At 63.2% G+C, this 12,188-nt stretch overlaps 1 protein-coding gene across 8 annotated transcripts in view; it reads left to right on the forward strand.

Moving 5' to 3' along the window:
• The window catches only part of PCBP3 (poly(rC) binding protein 3), a 60,730-nt gene that overhangs the window by 22,289 nt on the left and 26,253 nt on the right, over positions 1-12,188 (forward strand). For 4 of the 8 annotated variants that reach the window (XM_089779845.1, XM_089779846.1, XM_089779847.1 and 1 more), the window contains exons 4-9: positions 244-276; positions 720-836; positions 2,468-2,599; positions 3,013-3,141; positions 5,615-5,758; positions 10,726-10,767. In XM_089779845.1, the coding sequence (XP_089635971.1) occupies positions 244-276; positions 720-836; positions 2,468-2,599; positions 3,013-3,141; positions 5,615-5,758; positions 10,726-10,767 (597 nt within the window). The remainder of the gene's footprint in view (positions 1-243; positions 277-719; positions 837-2,467; positions 2,600-3,012; positions 3,142-5,614; positions 5,759-10,725; positions 10,768-12,188) is intronic. The other 4 variants (XM_089779849.1, XM_089779850.1, XM_089779851.1 and 1 more) reach the window with 1 other exon arrangement.

A 12,188-nucleotide genomic window follows, 5' to 3' on the forward strand; every position in this document is an offset into this window, starting at 1 on the left:
CTCGCAGACAAGTGGCAGGCTGGAGTCCGGGGAGTATGAAAAGGAAACGTCTCCGAACACTGACCCACCTCCGAGCGCTGGCAGGCCGTGGCGCCCGGAGAGGAGCTCTCCTCCCCGCTCTCCAGCCCTTGACTTGCGCTTTCCCAGAGCAGCCTGGAGCTTTCCAGAGGGTGGGGATCGGGCAGGGTACAGCCGTGGCCACGGCCGCAATTTCAATGCTTGTGTTTCTGCCTCTTGTTTCAGAAAGGAGAGACGGTGAAAAAGATGCGGGAGGAGGTGAGCCGCCCAGGCCGTGGCAATAATTGTAACGAAAGCAGCCCGGGGGGGGGCTAGTTAATGGCACCTCGGTACTTCAGCGGTAAAGCGATTGGCCCCGTTACTCAGACACGTCAGCCAGCTGCTGTGCCCTAGACTCGCTGTCAGTGGGTGCCGGGCTCCGTGGCTGTGTACTTGAGCCAGCGCTTTGCCTTGCGCGTTTGCTGTCCGGGCACCGTGTGTGCTTGTGCCAAACGCCTTGTGTGTTTTCAGGCAAGCCGGGGCCCGCCCCCTTGGCACGGCGGGAGGCCTGGGCAGCCCGCGTTGGTCAGACGGCAGGGGCGGCGCAGTGCTCCGGGGCACGCCCCAGTCCGGATCTGCGGGCCGGGAGCAGCTGCCGGCACGGTGGCCGAGCCAGCTGATGCCGTTGTAAAGGGCTGAGACAATTTGTCTTTTCTTTCCAGAGTGGAGCAAGAATCAACATCTCCGAGGGCAACTGCCCGGAGAGAATCGTGACCATCACCGGCCCCACCGACGCCATCTTCAAGGCGTTCGCCATGATCGCCTACAAATTCGAGGAGGTGAGGAAGGGCGCTTGGCGACATGGGGAGAGCCGGGGGCCGATTGCTCACAGCGCTGGGGACCCGCCCCGATGCTGCCTCGGCCGAGTTGGCAGAGCGAGTGCGGCCATATCCTGCTAGGACCTAGCAGTCCTGGGTCCTTGGGGTCCTGGGGCCAGGGGCAGCCAGAGTCTGCCCAGGCCCAAGTGCTAAGCTGTGGGGGGGGGGGAGGCGCCAAGGGTCACTGCTGGTGGTGCAGTCCGAGGGGAGGGCGATCGCTGCACACTGGAGACCCGCTGCTCCATGTGACGTGGTTCTTGCATGGCGGGTCTCACAGGGATTTACCAGGGACGCGGTGTGACGACGCGTTGGGGTTTTCCCGTCTCCTGCACCCCCGTAGTGGCACAGAAAGACTCCACCAGCCAGTAGAATAGAGGGAGTTTATTGCTTCTCCAGGATACAGCACAGCACAGATGTAATCTGGTTACAGGGCAGGCCTAGGATGCCTCAGCCCCCCTTGAGATGGGGGAGACTGGGCCCCTAAATTCCAACCCCTTTCCCTAGGCTGTCTCCTCCATGCTCCCAGACAGAAACTAACTAACTCACTTCCAGCCCTGCCCCCAGCCAGGGCTCCACTCCCCTTCTTCCCATTGTTCCGCTCCCTGGGAGATAACTGGTCAGACAGGTTCAGAGCCCCCTTTGCATAATGACTCATCCCCTGCCCTGCTGGGCCATGCTGCAGCCAGCAGCCAGTGGGGGTCACTCACAGCCCACTGCCCAGCACAGCAACCAGCAAGGTACCCCCGCTACGTCACACGCGGCGAGCAGGTTCTTCCAAGCAGGGGTTCTCCAGGACAACCTCACTGCATTGCTGCCTGCGCTGGGCAGGTCTGCGTCCGCCCCCCTTTGCCACACCAATCAGAGCCTGCTGGTGTCACGCCTAATGCGTATGCACTGGCCTCTGGCGCCTGGGCTGCCCCCCCACGGGCGTGAGTGCAAACCGGCCGGGTCCAGCTGTCCAGGGATTTTCGATGCTGCACACGCACCCACCGCTCATCACAATAGCTTTGCCTGTCTCCTCCAGCGTGTGTCCCTGGCCCAGGCCTCACTGTACCAGATCGGGTACAGGGCCCGGCTGCGCAGGCCTGTCCAGGGGGCGTTCCCAGTCTCAGCCCTTTCCACTCCTAGCCTCCAAAGGAGCAACCCCCGTGGCCTTCCCGTGCTCCCTGGCTGGCCGCTGAACTGGGGCGCTGGCACGTCACAGCCTCGCCTCTCCCAGGTGCTGCTGCAGGATTTTCTCAGGCCAGCGGGCTAATCTCGTCAGCCCCCAGGATGCAGGGAATTAGCCCCGGCACTCTCGGCCTTATCGGGACGGCGTCTGCCCACCGCACAGAAGCATCTGCCGGTTCCCTCCAGCATTCCCTGTCCCGGGCCACTGGAGCCTGAGCTTAGCAGCACCCTCCCTGCCTCCCACTGGGGCCATGCAGCCGGGCTTAGACACGCCGCCCCTGCTCCTCTCCTGTTCAGTGGGCAGCACGGTGCGCTCCCACGTGCAGCCTGGCGGGATCCAGCGGTCGCCTTCCCTGGCAGCTCTCCAGTGGGACGGGGCGCCTGGCCGGATGGTAAAGCCTGTTTTCCTTTCCCCCTCCAAGGACATCATCAACTCCATGAGCAACAGCACAGCGACCAGCAAGCCGCCGGTAACGCTGCGGCTGGTCGTGCCTGCTAGCCAGTGCGGGTCGCTGATTGGCAAAGGCGGCTCCAAGATCAAGGAAATCCGGGAGGTGAGGCAGAGCTGGGCCCATGGCTCCCCTGGGAATGGAAACCGACCTTGCAGCCTCTGCAGCGGGCCCCCAAGCGGGCAGCCACCCAAACTGGACCCCTCCTGTGGGACGCCTGCCACGCATGCTGACCAAGGCGGGGCCCGTGGCTGTTCCATGGCTCTGGCCCCGGCCCCCCAACGCTGAGCTGGCCTGGCCTGGCCTGCCATTTCCACGCAGTGCGTGGCTGGCCAAGGTGGGAGGTGGTGGGCGGGACGCTGGCACAGCAAGCAAGCGCTCAGTACGGGGGAGGCGGTGGGAGCGGTCTCGCACCCCAGCGTGGCTACACGGGAGGGGGCTGGGGTGTGTTCAGCCTGGCAGCTGCGGTGCCTCCAACGTACTCTTCTTCCTCCCTCCCCCCTTCCCGCTTCCTCCAGTCGACAGGGGCCCAGGTGCAAGTGGCGGGGGACATGCTGCCCAACTCCACCGAGCGGGCAGTGACGATTTCGGGGACCCCCGACGCAATCATCCAGTGTGTCAAACAGATCTGTGTGGTGATGCTGGAGGTACCGTCTGTAGCAGTGGGGGTAGCGTGTGCAGGAAAAGCTCTCGGCAGCGCAACCCCGGGACGGCTGTGGCTGCTGCTGTTCACCCTGTTGCCGGCTCACAGGCGTTTCCTGGTACCATTCCTTTGAGCTGCTCGTGCCGCGGGCCTGCCCCGCCACCGCGCCCCGTTCACTGTCCCGCCGCGGGGGCTGAGGCTGAACCCGAAGGCGGAGCGGCAGCCAGCAGCTGAGCCATGGGGAGTCTTTTCCCAGGCGTAGGAGGCCGTAGGCTCTCTGCCTTAGCCGGAGAGGGACGCAGAGGCATCGTGCAGGCCTAGGGCTGCCAGGGGTCCCGTATTGACCCGGACACTCCGGTATTGTCGCCTCCTGTCCGGTGAAAACATTCAGCAAATACTGGACACCTACAACGCCCTACAATGGCCGCTATTGTCTGATTTTTCCCTGGCCAGGAGGTGAAAATCCTGGGTGCTTACCTGGTCCGCAGGGGAGCTGTCCGACCTGGAGCAGGGAGGCTAGATGTGGCCTTCTGTTAGGACCAAAAAGCCTCAAAAGCATTTCTTAAAGAGGCCACGCTGGGTTTTTTAAATTTTTAACTTTTTTTTGCTTAACAAATCTCGGGGGTGTTTTTTTTCCTCAACAACTTTGGTCTCTCCCTTTTTTTTTCCTCAACAGAATTTTTTCCCCAGTGTTTTTTTTGGGGAGGAGGGCCGGTATTTTTGGTTAAACCATCTGGCAACCCTACACAGGTCCACGCTGGGGCGTGGGGAGGGCCAGGCCCAGTGAGCGCTGGAAAGATCCCTTTGGCCTGGCCTTGGAAGGAGGGGTGCTGGTGCTGTGCGAGGACCGGGGCGAGGGGGTCACTGTGGTGGGCATGAGAGAGGGCAGGGATGAGCCTTGCTCAGGCTGAGCCGGGGGATTCTTAGCAAAGGGCCCGGGGCGGCTGGGAGAAGGATTTTGGCCGAGGGGGTTTGAAGCAGCAGGCAGGGCGCTACTGGAGAGGCACCGGGGCAGCCTGAGGCCGAATGGGAGCCTGGGCTCTGCGCTCATGCTCATACTTTCCAAGCCTGCCGCCTCTCCCCTCCCCGCCCCCGGGCAATCTCCTTTCCCCCACTGGGTGCTCCGGGTGCAACGCGGCCCGTCCCCCAGGGCTGGTCGCCAGCGTGTCTGGGCGCGAAGGCTTCCGCTGTGCAGGCCCCATGGCGTGGAGCAGCAACGCGCCGGCGTTCCAGCCTGGAATCCCACCGGAAGGGCTGCCCCTGGGTTTCTTTCCTGCCTCAGCAGCGCTTCGGTCAGCAGACAGACTCGGCCTGTGCCCGGCCCGGCCTTCCCCCCAGGTGGCCCCCAGTCGGCAAACGGCACGTGCTTGTGGCAGGGCGAGAAGGCAGAGGGAGTGTGGCACACGGCTGCACGGCGGCTCCTCTGTCCCAGCTCACTTGCTCCCCAAGCACAGTGCGGGTGTGTGCACGTGCATGTGTGGTCGGCTCGCACACTTTCCACCGCCGCCCCCACTCAGTGGCTAAGCAGGGGACGTGCCCCGGGTCCCCAGCACGGTCCCTTTTCGCAAGTGCAGCGAGATCCCGGGCCAGGACCCCACTAGCGGTATGGCCATTGCCTTTTAAACCCGGGAAAGCGCTCCCCACAGCGTGCGATCCACACGGCTGCTTGGCCGCAGGCTGGCGTGAGATGCCGCCCGAGAGGCGGGGCGATCTCCCAGTCTTTGTGGGACGTGCTTTGGGAGTGGTCCTGTCCCTGTGTCACACACCAGCCGAGCGTGGTAGTGTGGTACCACTGCACTGCACGGCCCATCGGTCCTGCGCGGATGCAAGTCACGAGGCCTTCTCTGCCCAAGCACCCACCGTGGAAGACTCCACGTGGTCCCAGCGGCACCTGCCCTTCTGCGGGAGGGACGTGAAAGTCATTTTCAGCAGGGAAGGCCGAGTGGCTCAGCCCTGTCACACAAGCGTCTCGCTCTTTCCAGTCCCCCTCCAGCTGTCCACCTGCCACCCACGCAGCTGTGGGCGCCAGCGTGGCTGGCTGGTGGGAGCCATGAGCAAAGAGATCTCGGCGTGTATCCCCGACCCTTTCTCTCAGCAGCGGCCCCGCTGTGCGGCCCATAGCCGGCACCCCCACGGCGGCCCCATCCCTGGGCACGGGGGTTCTCCAGCCAGGGCTACACTAGCCTCCCTGGGAATGCAGGTGCCAAGCCCATGGGGGTGGGGTCCCTGAAAAGGAAGGGCTGAGAACCCTGTAGTGGAAGGGTTCCCCTCGCTTTCACAGGGGTGCCTTCCCCCTCTCCTCCCATTTGGGGAGGGCATGGTCCCCGTCAGAGTGCTGGAAGGGAGCCGTGCAGGGCGGGGCGGTCGCAGCGCGTCGGGGGGCTCGTGGGGCGCGGTTGCTTTCTAACGCTCTCTCTACACTGTTCCAGGAAAGCTGGTCTAATGTTCTCTCTCCCTCTCCTTGTCCCTTTTCCTAGTCCCCACCGAAAGGTGCCACCATCCCCTACCGCCCAAAGCCCGCCTCCACCCCTGTCATTTTTGCAGGTGGTCAGGTAAGAGCCGACCCGCTTGCGGCCTCCACTGCCAACCTCAGCCTTTTACTGCAGCACCAGCCGCTGCCCGTTAGTGCGCTCAGGTTTTCTCGCCTTCTCGCTTGCATGCCTCCATCCCAGCCGCATCGCGCCGGAGCAGCTAAACCGAAAGCTCTTTGCTCGACTGCTCATGCCCCCTTCTCCCCCCGCCCAGCCCCGTAGCTCCCGCGATGGGAGAGCACGCAAAATTCTTCCTCTGGCCAACACCAAAACCCCAGCGGGCAGCCTGGCACGGGCGTCCGTGCCTGCCAATCCGGGCGGAGTTTGGCTCCGTTAAGGCGTTGGATAGCCCTTTGAAGTGACCCTGAGTGGCCAGTGTCGTCTACGGCTCCGCCCACACAGAGTTTTGCTCAGGATAATCAACAACCGTGTATCAAGAATTGCACGACTTCACACCGGCTCCGAAAGGTGAAGGGAGCGCTATCCCCCTGCTCTCCTTTCTAGCTTGTGCTTTCGCCTGGCTTCCCGAGCGGCACGGGCTCTGGGAAACCCCGGGGGGCCCGCAGGCCCGTTTGGTGCCCCTCCCTCGGAGTGGGGCTGGGCGCCTCGCTGCACCAGGTTAACCGAAGCCATTTAACTCGGTTTAGTTAAGCCAAGCTAGAGAGGAGACTAGGGGGCTGGAAAGGGGCTGGCAACGTGTGACAGCGCGTTGGGGACCCCCGACCCTGCACCCGTAGCAGCAAGATGGGATTCCACCAGCCAGGAGAACAGGGGGGTAGGGGGCACGGGCCCCTGATCCCCCAGTACTCGACTTACTCTCTTCCCTTCATGCTTCCCCACCCTCAGCCTGACCAGCTCCCAGGCCCTGCACCCAGCCAGGTGGCGTCTCCGCCTCCCTTCCTTTGTCTCTCCCCCGGGGAAGAGCCTTGTCTGCTCAGGCTGGGACTGGGTGTCTGGCCAATGCGCATGTGGGTGAGTCCGTGGGAGTCACACAGGCCAGCCAGGTAGGGACACCGGGTTACAAAGCAGACAGCCCCCCCGTGTCACACAAAGTGCCTCACGAAGCCACTTGGAGTTACAGCCCCGCTGCTGGCCAGGGAAGGGCCGTAAGTTAGGGCAGGAATTGGAGTCCAGCTTGCAACAGCACAGATAGCGCTTACGTTATCTATCTATCTATCTATCTATCTATCTATCTATCTATCTATCTATCTATCTATCTATCTATCTATCTATCCCCATACGCTCTAGCTAGTTATTTGTTCTTTGGGCTCCTAATGGAGCATAGGGCCTCCACAGCTACTCTAGCTGACCCCAGTAGCATCCCTGGTTTCCACGGGACTCCTCGCTGTTGCAGCGAACCGCTAACAAGGCGGGATTCTCCCAGTCACCAGCAATTCCCCTTCAAACCAGAGCGAGAGCCCGCAGAAAAAGGGGCCCCAAATCCCTAAAACACCCTTGGGTGCCCCGTTGAGCCCTCTGGCCGGATTTTCAGGAGGGATGTGCCGCTGCCGCAGGCTTTCCTGGCAGACCTGGGAGCCTGGCCCCACTGCCCTGCACTGAGGTGCTCCAAGGGGCACCCCGAGAACAGGCGTAGCAGCCGCTTGGGGTCGGCGAGGTAGCGTCCTTGGTGTGCTGCCATGACAATGCCCGTGGCCGGCAGACGTTCAGGCCCAGCACAAGCCCTCACGGGCGGGCCCACCGCAGAGCCATCGGCAGCCACCAGCACCTTGGCAACTGGGCGACTGCCGCCCACCCCTCAGCAGTCCTGCCGAGAGCTTTGGGTCCAGCTGCCGCGAGCTGTAACCGCTCAAAGGGAGAGCAAGACGGAGGGTGGCTGGTGGCTTGTTCCGGGGGAGTGGGCTCGGGGCACCCCTGGGGGCTGGCTGACGCACACTAGCCCTGCTCTGGGCCCGGGAGAGCATCCCTGTGTGCAGCAGGGCCGAGGGAGGGCAGGCGCTCGGCGGGTCGGCAGGGCCGGGGCCACCTGGGCACGGCAGAGTCCCTGGCTGCACCTTCGGCAGCTACTGCCCCGCCCACTCCATGCTTCCCCAGGCCACCCCTCGGAGCTCAGCCGGCACAAGACCTACGAGGTTCTCTAGCCTGGGCCCCTCCTCTGAGCGGTGCCACGTGACCGCCAGCATGACAGCAAGGGAGGGCACCAAGCCACGGTCCCTTTGGGCCATGGGGGGGCTGGGAAGTTGTAGGAGATCAGCTCAAGGTGCATTGTGGCTTGTGGTAAGACTCCTGTGTTTAGTGATGTGTTTCCGGTGGTTCCCATGTGCATGCCAGTGTCTGCCAGCATGAACGCCCAGGTGCTTTCATTGGTAGCGCCCCCGGGTTCTCTTGGGAGCGGCTGGCCCTTTAAAAACAACGACTCGAGCCAAGTTAGTTTGTAAGAACATGGATTTGCATCTGTCCAAGGCTCCCTCGCGGCGTGACTAAGTGTGTGGGTAACCCTTACAAGATGTCAGACGCCGCAGGGAGCCAGGCGACTAAGCTGGGCAGGAGCAATACTACGCGTCTCGCACCGCTTCCCACGCACGCGCGCTCCTTGCGGAGCCCTGGGTGGAAGCACGTGGTGCATCGCACACCCTTGTGCTCAGGGGCCAAGGAGCATGTGCCAGTGGCCTGTGCTCAGAGCCTGGCCGTGTACACAAAATGACAAGTTAGAGAACGTCCTCAGTCTGTTTCCTTGCGGGCACTAGCCCCTGTGAGGACACAGCCCAAGAGCTTTGACCAGGAGAACCAAACCTTTGGTAGCCGTGGGCATGTGTAAGGCCAGTAGACGGTGTTACCCCCCCACACACACACATTTTGCCACTGGGCTGAGTCAGAGGGGAGAGCTGCTGGTGGCAGGAAAACATGGCTTGGCTTTGTGTCTGCACGTACCATTGGCCTTCGCTCTGCCACGCCGCGGCTGCGTGTGAGCAGCAGTGCAACTCACCAAACGTGCCGAGACTTTCCCTTCCTCGCTGCCTTTCTACTCTCCCTTTGCCAAGCATTTCCCACCCTGTGCCACGGGCTTCGCCCGAGAAACGTCTGAATTTCTCAGAGAGGTTTCCTGCCCCGTACGCCCCTCGGCGTTGGCTGTGAGCAATGCTCGTGGTCAAAGGGATAGACATAGTGTCCAAAGGATGCTGCGAGATGCCGGGGAAGAGGCGAGAGGCCAGGGGGCACCGAGCCCTCGCACGCAGAGGCTGCAGCTCTCCCCACTGCCCCGAGCCTGAACAGAACCCGGCCTGCCGCTGCTAAACCCCCCGGCACCGAGTCCGGGCTCTCTCCGAGCAAGGGGCCGAGGCCATGGCCAGGCCCGAGCAGCGAGCCCCAGGCACTCTGCCAGCGAGGGCTTTGAGCATCCCCTTCGGACACTAGGTGGAGACTCCTCGGGAAATGGCTGCCTGCTGAATCCGTACCAAGGACAGAGACGTTCCCTTAGCCCTGGGCCTCCCGCTTTGTAGGGTCAAGGTTATGGCCCAAAGGCTCCCAGTCAGCGGCAGCGTGGGGGCATCCAGGTCCCACTCCCTGAGACAGCGAAGCGGGCTCCAAAGCCCAGCCACACTGTTGCAGGTAGAGGAGTGTGACTTCCCTGGCTAACCTCCCGTGGCTGCCGGCAGCTCGGAACCAGGGCGGGGTCAGAGCCCTGGGGAACACTGGCTCTCCAAAGAGCTGCCGTAGATCAAGCGACGGCCACATTTGAGGGGATTGACAGCTCGGGCAGACGGACTGCTCCAGCTTGCCACTGCAAGGGCTCTGTCGCGGGGCCCTCCCAGCCCCGGGCTGCCCAGCGACGTCCCCTGGGGCTGCAAATGCCGCCCCTACCCCACTGGAGACAGCCCCGGGGCAAGGGCGGGCTTCTCCCCTGGCATAGCTGCTGCCTCGGGGGGAGGCGGAGGGCCTGGGCCGAAGGGAGACGCCTCCCATCGGCAGAGACAGCATCCTCGCCAAGGGCTGCAGTGACGCAGGCGCACTGGAAGTGCAAGCAGCCCCGTGCCGCAATCCTGCCCTACACGATCGTCCCTTCCGTCCCCACCCAGCGGGCCTCTGAGCGCCCCCTGCACCTCGCCGCTAGCCCCCTCCCACTCCCACCGCCGTGACGCAAGCTCTTCCCTGAAACCTGCCCTGCCCTGCTGCTGGGGCTGCCCCCTCAGGGGCTCCTGCTGCAAGTCCCGGAGACTTGCCCTTCTTCTGCAAGGCAGAGGGAGACCAGACCCCCTCGGAGCGACCCCCCCGCTGCAGGAAACTCCAGCCCTGCAGGGTCCTGCAGCAGGAGGAGACTTGTGAGGTGGGTCTGGGAAGGTCAGGGCTTCTCCTTCCCTGGCCTAGCGGCTCGGGGGTGGGGGGCAGACCCATTTCCTGGCACCTTTTGGGTTGGGGCCCTGCTTACAGCCCCGTGACATTTCACATGTGGGCAGCTGAGCCCATTTTCAAAGGGCCTGGCTGTGAGAGGGATCCAGCGGAGGGTGGACTCGGTGGGGCCCTGCCCATAACCGCAGCGTACTGTCAGCAGCGGGGCGGGGGGCCGGGAGCCGTGTGACAATGGGGTTCCGCGCTCGCCAGCTGCTGCGGGGTATTATGCAGCTCCCCGGGCGAACCGCTGCTCAGAAGCCCTCCGGGCTATTGGCCCACTGGGCTCCAGGCCCGGGCAGCAGTTGTGCCATGCCTTTCCAGTGCTGGCCTCTCCTGAGGCCCCTGTAGTCCAGAGGGAGGCGCCTGGGCCCTCCAGCGACCGTGGGTTAAATGACGCCTCGTGGGCACAGCGCTGCTCCGGGCAGGTGCTGTGTCCGGGCGAGGCGTGCCTGTGGCAGCGTGGAAAGGGAGCAGCAGGCAGAGGTGCTGGGCTTGCCGGCGGGGGGGGGGGGGGGGTGGATGCCAGGGCCCTCTGGGGAGTGAGAGGCGACCTTCTCTGGCTGCGTCGATCCCTCAAATGCGTTTCTGAAAATCGAAGCGAGGCTTCCCCCCTTCCCAGCGAGGGGGGGTTGGGTGGAAGCTGCCGCTGAGACATAGGGCTTAGCTGCTTACGCCAGCCGCGCCTAATGGCCTCTCCCTTTCTTTTGCAGGCCTACACAATCCAGGGGCAATACGCCATCCCACACCCGGATGTGAGTTTTACCCTCATTTTTCTTATACCCATTTTACTCTTTTGTGTCACCCGCATGATACTTTTGATGACGACTAATATTAATATTAGCCAATAATATTAATAGCGGCTTCTCAAAGTAAGGTCTGTGTGTCGTGTCTGTAATACCTTGAGTAGCCTTTCAACCTGTTAGCACTAAACTTTGTTACCAGTGAGGACTTGGCCTGATGCTAAATTATTGGTGGTGTTCAGTGCTATCCCTTCCCGAAGGCATACGCCTGGGCTGCAGTTTGTGCCTCAGAGAACGGTCATGCCAGCCTGTTCCCTCTCTGTCCCACTCCAGGGACTGAAACACAAGCGAGGGCGCGGCTGTCTCCAGGACGTCGGCGGGCAGTCTGTCCCCGGGCGTTCTCTCTCCCACTGCCTGTCTGGGGGTGCCGACTCCTTCCCCCATTCCCAGCTCTCGTTCAGACGGGCGAGAGATTGTACAGTCCAGCGGTTCTGCGTACAGATGCACGTGGGCCCCGTCACTGGGGGAGGGAGGGCATGTCGCAGCCACTCTCATTGGCCTGGCTCACGAGCAGCACCCGCAAGGCCCTGAGAGCCGAATGTCAGTGCAGGGTTCTGGGCGAGTTGGGGTCTAGCCGGGAAGAGAAAGGGTCGTCCTGGACCCTCTCTGTCTTCCGGTGAGGGTGGGGGGCTGGGTCTGTGGAGCTTAGCCTTAGTGGGGGAGGCGGCAGAGGGAGGAAAGAAAGCAAAGGCGGCTCCATGCCAAACTCATTCCTGGCTGATGCTCGTTCCCAAGGAGATACCTGGGCGCAGGGGAGCAGGCGGAGCGCCCTCCGCATGGCTTGTGTGGAGCCCCAGCAGACATTAAAATGTTTCCCCGAGGGAGGGCGGCACCGCCCCTCGTGTGGGGGAAGCCGCGAGGAAGGCTGAGCAGGCATTTCATCCGGGGCGGGGGGTGATGCAGGACAAGGCGAGGGGAAAAGGGGCAGCCGCTCGGCCTGAGAAAGGGGAAGGAAGAACTCTGGCTGCACGGCTCGTGGGGAGCCAGTCGGACCTCCGGGGGGGGGGGGGGGGGCTCTTGGTCACAGGTGTGCTGACCCAGGTGGGGCTTTTCAGCTCATGGGCTTCCACCGGCCCTGCTGGGGCAAAGAGGAGGCCAGGCAGAGCGGCCTGTCATCCACACTGGCCCTGAGGCCTGGAGGGCCCTCCCAGAACCGTCACATGGCAGGACAGCACGGGGAAGCTCTCCACTGTGAGGGGCTATCCCCAGCCCTGCTAGGGGCACAGCGGGGGCAGCAGCGCCTTGTAGCCACGGACAGGCAGGCAGAGTTAGCTCAGCTGGGCGTATGGCACTCCCTGTGGGCCCAGCGGAGCAGTGGGGGTAGCCCCCACCCCCCCGTTTCAAATGGCACTCAAGAGGTGTCTGGAGGGGCC

This window comes from Pelodiscus sinensis, chromosome 7 (assembly GCF_052426305.1).
Source record: "Pelodiscus sinensis isolate ZL-2025 chromosome 7, ASM5242630v1, whole genome shotgun sequence".
NCBI classification, from domain to species: Eukaryota; Metazoa; Chordata; order Testudines; family Trionychidae; genus Pelodiscus; species Pelodiscus sinensis.